Raw genomic sequence first — 10,177 nt, 5'->3', positions numbered from 1 at the left:
CGTCATTCGCCAGTCTCCGCTTATTCCGCAGCTCCTGCTTTGAGTTACAAATGTGAGCAACTGCACCGGTATCAAATACCCAGGAGCTACTACGAGTACTGGTAAGGTACATATCAATTATATGTATATCACATATACCTTTCGTTTTGCCGGCCTTCTTGTCCGCTAAGTATTTGGGGCAGTTCCGCTTCCAGTGACCACTTTCCTTGCAATAAAAGCACTCAGTCTCGGGCTTGGGTCCATTATTTGGCTTCTTCCCAGCAGCTTGCTTGCCGGGCGCGGCAACTCCCTTGCCGTCCTTCTTGAAGTTCTTCTTACCCTTGCCTTTCTTGAACTTAGTGGTTTTATTCACCATCAACACTTGATGTTCCTTTTTGACTTCTACCTCTGCTGATTTCAGCATTGCAAATACTTCAGGAATGGTCTTTTCCATCCCCTGCATATTGAAGTTCATCACAAAGCTCTTGTAGCTCGGTGGAAGCGACTGAAGGATTCTGTCAATGACCGCGTCATCTGGGAGATTAACTCCCAGCTGAGTCAAGCGGTTATGTAACCCAGACATAGTGAGTATGTGCTCACTGACAGAACTGTTTTCCTCCATCTTACAGCTGAAGAACTTGTCGGAGACTTCATATCTCTCGACCCGGGCATGAGCTTGAAAAACCATTTTCAGCTCTTCGAACATCTCATATGCTCCGTGTCTCTCAAAACGCTTTTGGAGCCCCGGCTCTAAGCTGTAAAGCATGCCGCACTGAACGAGGGAGTAATCATCGGTACGTGTCTGCCAAGCGTTCATAACGTCTTGTTCTGCAGGGAGAGCAGGTGCTTCACCTAGCGGTGCTTGTAGGACATAGTCTTTCTTGGCAGCTATGAGGATGATCCTCAGGTTCCGGACCCAGTCCGTATAGTTGCTGCCATCGTCTTTCATCTTGGTTTTCTCTAGGAACGCATTGAAGTTGAGGACAACATTGGCCATTTGATCTACAATACATGTTGTAAAGATTTTAGACTAAGTTCATGATAATTAAGTTCATCTAATCAAATTATTCAATGAACTCCCACTTAGATAGACATCCCTCCAGTCATCTAAGTATAACATGATCCGAGTTAACTAGGCCGTGTCCGATCATCACGTGAGACGGACTAGTCAACATCGGTGAACATCTTCATGTTGATCGTATCTTCTATACGACTCATGCTCGACCTTTCGGTCTTCTGTGTTCCGAGGCCATGTCTGTACATGCTAGGCTCGTCAAGTCAACCTAAGTGTTTGCATGTGTAAATCTGTCTTACACCCGTTGTATGTGAACGTTGGAATCTATCACACCTGATCATCACGTGGTGCTTCGAAACAACGAACTGTCGCAACGGTGCACAGTTAGGGGGAACACTTTCTTGATATTATTATGAGGGATCATCTTATTTACTACCGTCGTTCTAAGTAAACAAGATGCAAAAACATGATAAACATCACATGCAATCAAATAATAATAGTGACATGACATGGCCAATATCACATAGCTCCTTTGATCTTCATCTTGGGGCTCCATGATCATCTTGTCACCGGCTTGACACCATGATCTCCATCATCGGGTCTCCATGAAGTTGCTCGCCAACTATTACTTCTACTACTATGGCTAACACATTTAGCAATAAAGTAAAGTAATTTACATGGCGTTTCTCAATGACACGCAGGTCATACAAAAATAAAGACAACTCCTATGGCTCCTGCCGGTTGTCATACTCATCGACATGCAAGTCGTGATTCCTATTACAATAGCATGAACATCTCATACATCACATATATATCATTCATCATTCATCACAACTTTGGCCATATCACATCACAAAACACTTGCTACCAAAACAAGTTAGACGTCCTCTAATTGTTGTTGCAAGTTTTACGTGGCTGCAAGAGGGTTCTAGCAAGAACGTTTTCCTACCTACGTTAAAGCCACAACGTGATTTGTCAACTTCTATTTACCCTTCATAAGGACCCTTTTCATCAAATCCGCTCCAACTAAAGTGGGAGAGACAGACACCCGCCAGCCACCTTATGCAACTAGTGCATGTCAGTCGGTGGAACCGGTCTCACGTAAGCGTACGTGTAAGGTTGGTCCGGGCCGCTTCATCCCACAATACCGTTGAAGCAAAATAAGACTATTAGCGGCAAGAAAGTTGACAACATCTACGCCCACAACAAATTGTGTTCTACTCGTGCAAAAAGAACTACGCATAGACCTAGCTCATGATGCCACTGTTGGGGAACGTTGCAGAAAACAAAAAATTTCCTACGGTTTCACCAAGATCCATCTATGAGTTCATCTAGCAACGAGTGATCGGATTGCATCTACATACCTTTGTAGATCACGCGCGAAAGCGTTCAAAGAACGGGGATGAGGAAGTCGTACTCGACGTGATCCAAATCACCGGAGATCCTAGCGCCGAACGGACGACACCTCCGTGTTCAACACACGTACGGTCAGCGTGACATCTCCTCCTTCTTGATCCAGCAAGGGGGAAGGAGAGGTTGATGAAGATCCAGCAGCACGACGGCGTGGTGGTGGATGCAGCAGTCACCGTAGCAGGGCTTTGCCGTTCTTCTGCGAGAGGGAGAGGTGTAGCAGGGGAGAGGGAGGCGCCAAGAGTCAAGGGTGCGGCTGCTCCTCCCTCCCCCCTTTATATAGGCTCCCCAAAGGGGGGGCGCCGGCCCTAGGAGATGGGATCTCCTAGGGGGGCGGCGGCCAAGGGTGGAGTGGCCCCCAAGGCAAGTGGGGCGCCCCCACCCTAGGGTTTCCAACCCTAGGCGCAGGGGGTGGGCCAAGGGGGGCGCACCAGCCCACTATGGGCTGGTTCTCCTCCCCACTTCAGCCCATCGGGCCCTCCGGGATGGGTGGTCTCACCCAATGGACCCCGGGACCCATCCGGTGGTCCCGGTACAATACCGTGACCCCCGAAACTCTCCCGATGGCCGAAACTGCACTTCCTATATATAATTCTTCACCTCCGGACCATTCCGGAACTCCTCGTGACGTCCGGGATCTCATCCGGGACTCCAAACAACTTTCGGGTTACTGCATATTCATATCTCTACAACCCTAGTGTCACTGAACCTTAAGTGTGTAGACCCTATGGGTTCGGGAGACATGTAGACATGACCGAGATGGCTCTCCGGTCAATAACCAACAGCGGGATCTGGATACCCATGTTGGCTCCCACATGCTCCTCGATGATCTCATCAGATGAACCACGATGTCGAGGATTCAAGCAACCCCGTATACAATTCCCTTTGTCAATCGGTACGTTACTTGCCCGAGATTCGATCGTCGGTATCCCAATACCTCGTTCAATCTCGTTACCGGCAAGTCACTTTACTTGTGTCCCCAACACACCCAATACAATGGTAAATTGTATAGGTGTACTAGTTCGGCGAAGAGATGGTGATAAAAGAGCAATATGGATGGCAGATAAAGGTATTTGTAATCTGAAATTATAAAAAACAGCAATGTAACTAATGGTAAAAGTGAGCATAAACGGTATTGCAATGCGTTGAAACAAGGCCTAGGGTTCATACTTTCACTAGTGCAAGTCCTCTCAACAATAATAACATAATTGGATCACATAACTATCCCTCAACATGCAACAAAGAGTCACTCCAAAATCACTAATAGCGGAGAACAAACGAAGAGATTATGGTAGGGTACAAAACCACCTCAAAGTTATTTTTCCAATCAATCCGTTGGGCTATTCCTATAAGTGTCACAAACAGCCCTAGAGTTCGTACTAAAATAACACCTTAAGACACAAATCAACCAAAACCCTAATGTCACCTAGATACTCCAATGTCACCTCAAGTATCCGTGGGTATGATTATACGATATGCATCACACAATCTCAGATTCATCTATTCAACCAACACATAGAACCTCAAAGAGTGCCCCAAAGTTTCCATCAGAGAATCACGACGAAAACGTGTGCCAACCCCTATGCATAGGTTCATGGGCGGAACCCGCAAGTTGATCACCGAAACATACATCAAGTGAATCACGTGATATCCCATTGTCACCACAGATACGCACGCAAGACATACATCAAGTGTTCTCAAATCTTTAAAGACTCAATCCGATAAGATAACTTCGAAGGGGAAACTCAATCCATTACAAGAGAGTAGAGGGGGAGAAGAAACATAAGATCCAACTATAATAGCAAAGCTCACGATACATCAAGATCGTACCACCTCAGGAACATGAGAGAGAGAGAGAGAGAGAGATCAAACACATAGCTACTGGTACATACCCTCAGCCCTGAGGGAGAACTACTCCCTCCTCGTCATGGAGAGCACCGGGATGATGAAGATGGCCAGGCGGCAACTCTTGGCGGTGTCGTGCGTGGCGCGGCGGCGACGTCTAGGATGCGAGCTCGGCGGCCAATCCAATCTATGCGGTGCGACATCGGTGGCTGCGGCAATGTGGTGGCCAGCCCTGTCTCGGGCGGCGGCAGCTGCAGGCGCAGCGCGACCCTGTACCGGGAAGGGCGGCAGCTACAGACGCAGCGCGGCCCTGTACCGAGAAGGGCGGCGGGTGCGGTCGGTGCGCCATCGGGCGTCGGATAGGCGGCGACGGCATGAAGAGCCATGGTGGACTGGTCGGCGGCACCTCCGGTCAGATCTGATCTGGACGGTGCAGCCGACGGTGGTGGCCAGTGGTCAGCCTGATGCTAGTGGTCAGATCTTGACATCCGTCATCTAGCTCCAGCTGCGAGTCGGGAAGACATAGTTGCCGGTGAAAACCGAGCCGATGGCAGGCGATGGCGTTTTTCTGCGTTGTTACCTTGATGAAGGCATCATCATGTAACTACCGTCGACCCACTCGTGCTGCTTCAGGGAAAACCCCAGGATCTAGTCTTCCAGATCGGACGATGGTGGTATTGCGATATCTTTTTTTTTTCTTGGGAGCATCGTTTGTGGAGTAGCACTGGAAGACAAGACAGAGGCAGGAGGTGGAGCGGCTTCATCTTGCACGGAGCTTTCGGTGGAGATGTCAAGTCATGCCTGGCCGACAGGTGCTACGATGTGTCATGCCTGGTCGGCAGGTGCTACGCACGACAGATCTTCCAGAATCTTCGCGTCTGGATGGACAAGCGCGGGGTGGTGGCGTTGTTGGAAGCCGTGCTGGCGTCGACGGATGGATAAACTGGTAAGGATGATGCGGATATCTCTTCTGAAGATGGATTAGCGGTCCGATGAAGATGATGGCGCCTAGAATGTATGCATGTGGTGTACGTTTTAGGTCTGCTGCACCGCCTGTTGGTTCCGATATGTTACGTGGATGGATTGGCGACGACATCCGATTTAGATATGGGGAGTGAGAGCACTTTATATTATTGAGTTTGGTAGGTGTGAGTGATGACTTTGAGTGGTTTGATGTATATTCTTATTAGACCTTTGTGGAACGATAACCGTATACATCGATTGATGCAGAGGCTGGGGTCTTAACCTCCTTTTCCAAAAATATATAAAAAACATGATTTCATGGTGCTTAATTAATTGACGGATCGAATTGAGGTCGATGCATGCGCCATATATACTACTTCCATGGTCGACGACGAATTTCTTCGAAGATACTTGTACGCGTACAAAACACGGAGGATCGAAATATATACTAAATTTCACATACATGTGATGTGTAGTGCGCAAAAGTAACGCGGAAACTAAGCCGTCGATGCTGACACATCGCCTCCATCGATGCCAACATGTTGTCTTCCGTTCGCACATGTATATATACCCGGCCACGCGCGCCATATTATCATCAACTGCTTTCAGGGCATACATACAAATCAAGTTACCAGATCCCAATCAGCTAGTCAGCAGCAAACATCTATTTAGCGAAAAGGAAGCAAGATCGATGAATAGTCACTCGATCATGGCGGTGTCGTCGGTGTTCGCCGCCTTCGACAAGGACGGCGACGGCAAGGTCTCCGCGTCCGAACTGCGGCGCTGCATGGAGGCCACGCTGGGCGAGAGCGTGTCCGAGGAGGAAGCGGCGGCGGTCCTTGCGGCAATTGATGCCGACGGCGACGGGCTGCTAAACCAAGAAGAGTTCTCGAGGCTGGCCGCCGGCGCCCATGAAGAGGAGGACGATGCCGACGTGAAGAGAAGGTGCCTGAGGGAGGCGTTCGGGATGTACGCGGAAGACACGACGACAACGGTGATTACGCCGGCGAGCCTGAGGCGAACACTGAGCAGGCTGGGGTCGCACGAGCTGGGCGTGGAGGAGTGCCGGGCAATGATCTGCAGATTCGACCTTGACGGCGACGGCAAACTCTCGTTCGACGAGTTCCGGGTCATGATGATGGCCTGATCATCGATCTCTCTTCTTCGCATTCTTCTAGATACATATTTTGTTCACTCTTTTTTTTGCGGAGGCTAATAGTATTCACTTAATTCATTGATCGATCACATATGTATGTACAGTCATGTTTTCATTCATTGTTTTACTCGCGCGATGGCCAGTGTGTTATGTCTACATTTATTCATTGCTTTGCTCGCACGATCACTAGAATGCTAGTACATGGGAAGTTGTGGCTTTAGTTGACAAAAAGGTTTTTGTCCCGCTCTATATATAAAGCAGCAATACGACCTGCAGGGAAAATTCCATCGGACCTGCGGCAGCTACCTATGAAGGGTGTATTTTCTTATGTCGCAATTTTACTTTTGTTATTTTTGCTTATTGTCCTAGAGAAGCAAATATAGCAGCTCATGTGATAGCTAGTATGGTGGTTGATTCCCAAACGAGTGTGTGGACGGCAGATCCACCTGAGTTCTTAGTTGATGTACTATGCATCTTTTTCCCCCAAATCAATATAATCCACCGTGGTGGCATTCCCTCAAGAAAAAGCAATACGACCGAACCGACATAAGATGACGGGAAAAACCTCTTACAAGCAGACCAAGAGATAAACAACATGAATACAAGAGTGCCCACACCCTAACAAGAAGCACCCGAAGCTACAAACAAGAAAAATCAACTACTCCTTCATGAGAGAACACCCCGACCCACACTAGGTTCGACAAAACGGCCTCATGCCGTTGCGACTCCAGGCCGAATTGTTCCATACATTCAAGAACGACACCACCATATATAACGTGCAAACCGTCGGCCCCCTCCTGTTAGCCGGCCGAGCACCCTCTATTCAGTCGGCCGAGTGCCCTCTTTTTAGCCGGCTAAGTTGTTGCACGCAAGTACCCAGGTGGGACCAACGAACGTTGCTTCTGTCAGGCGGCGGAGGGCCCCTCCTATCAGTCGTCTGAGCACCCCTCCACACTCCCGGCTGATCACCCTCTGCATAGAGTAAATTAGGTGTTTTGACCTTTTTGTGAAAGTTGAGCCAGATCTGACCAATGTTTTTTTCAAGATCTGACATTTTTCCTACCGCCGGGGTCGATGGCATAAGGGTATAGCAACCTGCCGTCGATGCCCTCTTGGCGTTAGGGGTGCACGCCCTACCGTAAATAATTTATAAGTATCACATACAGTGCTTGTACACCTACCGCCAGGCATCTCAGCGGTATGGATAGATAAAGATCTCGTCAATTTGCAGTATCTTTTGGACGCACATATCATGTGGATTTAGAGCAACACGGAGTTGAACATAGGCGACCGACCCAACGGAGTTGATCATCCTAGTTCTCTTTTGGACGGGAACGTGTATCTTGGTCAACCTGAAAAACCTAGTCACAAGTCTAAATATTTACATGGAAACACCTAACGAAATTTACCGCTCTATTTAGGGGTCAACCTGAAAAACCTAGTCACAAGCCCAAATATTTACATGGAAACACCTAACGAAATTTACCGCTCTATTTAGGGTGAGAGAGAGAGAGAGAGAGAGAGAGAGAGAGAGATGTTTGTAATAGTAGTCTCACGCATTCACAAGTACTACTAACTACTTCTATTTAGGGACTACTAGTACAGCATCGATGTTCACAACAACCAACTTATGTACCTACTACCTCATCAAGTGGATATGAAACAATGATGATATAAAAATCCACATGATATGCACCTTCCCGCCCAAAAAGGAACTGAGAATAGGACGATGCCGCGTATTTTTATAGGCACTTATGTCCATGTGAGACCGATGATATGAAAATCTAACATAAGATTACTATAGTACGTTTCTCTTCACCAGAACCAGAAAGGACACGGAAGTAACACCGTGAAAGAAGAGAATGCTAACACCAGTTAGTACTTCTGTCACACATCATTTGACCTTGACCTTGTCCTTTCATAACATCATTTTACCTTGACCTTGCCTTTACCTAGTCAGTAGGATTTTCTACAATAACTTGCCATCGAACTAGTTAAGGTTTTAGACAGTGTAAAAGCTCTCAAAAATCCTGAAAAAATACAGAACCAACACATCTATAATATAACATGATCTAACAGAGGGATTGAAAAAGTATGAGTGCATGTGTCCTGGACAAAAAGAACAAATGTTTCAATACATATTGATCCTACAGTGAGCTGAAATGCTTGGTTTTTCCGCTGAGGACACATAAATGCATATTTTCATAATCACACCATTGGATCATCTTATTATATTAGAGCGAGGCCCCCCTATTTATTTTATATTTTTCACCTACTTTTAAACCATTAAATATTTAGCAATCCTTAACTAGTTCTGTGACAAGTTATGATAAACACAATTTTACATGTCGCAGCGGTGCTGGTCGGCCGGCCGTTGACGTCCGCGTTGCCGATCGAGCTTCATTATTCGCCATCTCATATCCATCAATCCACGTGCCGTCATTAACATATCGTGGTGCTTATAATTAATTGACGCAAGGAATTGAGGTCCACGCATGTGCCATATATACTATTACCTCCATCATCAACGGTAAACTTCTTCGAAGGGACTTGTACGCGTACAAAGCACGGAGGATCGAGATATATACTAATTTCACAAAAATGACGCGGAAACTAGGGCGTCGTTGCTGACACATCACCTCCATCGATGCCAACATGTTGTCTTCCGTTCGCACGCCCGTATATATACCCGGCCACACGCGCCATATTATCATCAGCTGCTTTCAAGGCATACACCTACAAATCAAGCTCCCAGCTCCCAATCAGCTAGTCAGCAGCAACACTTATTTAGCAGCCAATCATGGCGGTGCTGTCGGTGTTCGCCGCCTTCGACAAGGACGGCGACGGCAAGGTTTCTGTGTCCGAGCTACGGCGCTGCATGGAGGCGACGCTGGGCGAGGACGTGCCCGAGGAGGAGGCGGCGGTAATCCTTGCAGCGGTGGACGCGGACGGCGACGGGCTGCTAAACCAAGAAGAGTTCTCGAGACTGGCCGCCGCTGGCACCCATGAAGAGGACAATGCCGACATCAAGCTAAGGTGCCTGAGGGAGGTGTTCGGGATGTACGCGTCGTCGTCTGCGGAAGACATGATTACGCCAGCGAGCTTGAGGCGGACGCTGACCAGGCTGGGGTCGCACGAGCTGCGCGTGGAGGAGTGTAGGGCAATGATCTGCAGGTTCGACCTTGACGGCGACGGCAAACTCTCGTTCGACGAGTTCCGGGTCATGATGATGGTCTGATCACCGACTTGATCTCTTCTTGGCATTCTTCTAGATCACATACAATGTTAACTTAATTCGTTGATCGATCACATATGTATGTACAGTCATGTACTCGTGTTCATTCATTCATTGTTTTGCTCGCACGATCCTAGTATGTCATGTCATGTGTACATTTATTCATTGCTTTGCTCGCACGATCACTAGTATGCTATAGGGAAGTTGCTGCTTTAATTCAAGGGAATGGCTAGAAATCAGTCGGCTGACTTTTTCAGTTGAGGTCAGCTGATTTCTGGGCCATTGAATTCGAAATCAAAGGCCCAGATTGCTTCTCCAACCTTCAGCCCTTGAGCCGCCAGCCACCACCGGCCGAACCGCCACCCCCCGCCTCCCGTGGCCGGCGAAGCCGCCCCACCCTCCGTGGAACCACCCCCACCACCGGTCCTCCGCCGCCCCGGCCATCCTTGTAGCCCCCCCCCCCCCCCATCCAAATTTTCTCCGCCGAATCCCCACGCCACAGCGTCACCACCGCCGCGACCATCGCCCCCACCCTGAACCCTATAAAGATACCGGGTAGAGCCTCCTCCGGCGA

General features: G+C 48.4%; 2 protein-coding genes across 2 annotated transcripts; both read left to right on the top strand.

Annotated features, from left to right (window-relative positions):
* The first annotated feature begins 5,804 nt into the window (after nt 1–5,804).
* LOC125522465 (probable calcium-binding protein CML25/26) lies at nt 5,805–6,495 on the top strand. The gene has a single exon (XM_048687522.1). It carries the CDS (start codon nt 5,904–5,906, stop codon nt 6,357–6,359), a length of 456 nt encoding a protein of 151 aa, XP_048543479.1. The 5' UTR covers nt 5,805–5,903; the 3' UTR covers nt 6,360–6,495.
* Nucleotides 6,496–9,073: 2,578 nt separating this feature from the next.
* On the top strand, nt 9,074–9,842 carry LOC125523518 (probable calcium-binding protein CML25/26). Its single transcript, XM_048688549.1, has one exon. It carries the CDS (start codon nt 9,169–9,171, stop codon nt 9,604–9,606), a length of 438 nt encoding a protein of 145 aa, XP_048544506.1. The 5' UTR covers nt 9,074–9,168; the 3' UTR covers nt 9,607–9,842.
* Nucleotides 9,843–10,177: the final 335 nt, after the last annotated feature.

This window comes from Triticum urartu, chromosome 7, assembly GCF_003073215.2.
Source record: "Triticum urartu cultivar G1812 chromosome 7, Tu2.1, whole genome shotgun sequence".
NCBI lineage: Eukaryota > Viridiplantae > Streptophyta > Magnoliopsida > Poales > Poaceae > Triticum > Triticum urartu.
The sequence above is the reverse complement of the archived record's forward strand: the minus strand, read 5'-3'. Positions and strand labels throughout refer to the sequence as shown.

Excerpts from the sequence above, each read along its gene's own strand:
- LOC125522465 (XM_048687522.1), top strand. The coding sequence starts at position 5,904 with ATGAATAGTCACTCGATCATGGCGGTGTCGTCGGTGTTCGCCGCCTTC.
- LOC125523518 (XM_048688549.1), top strand. The coding sequence starts at position 9,169 with ATGGCGGTGCTGTCGGTGTTCGCCGCCTTCGACAAGGACGGCGACGGC.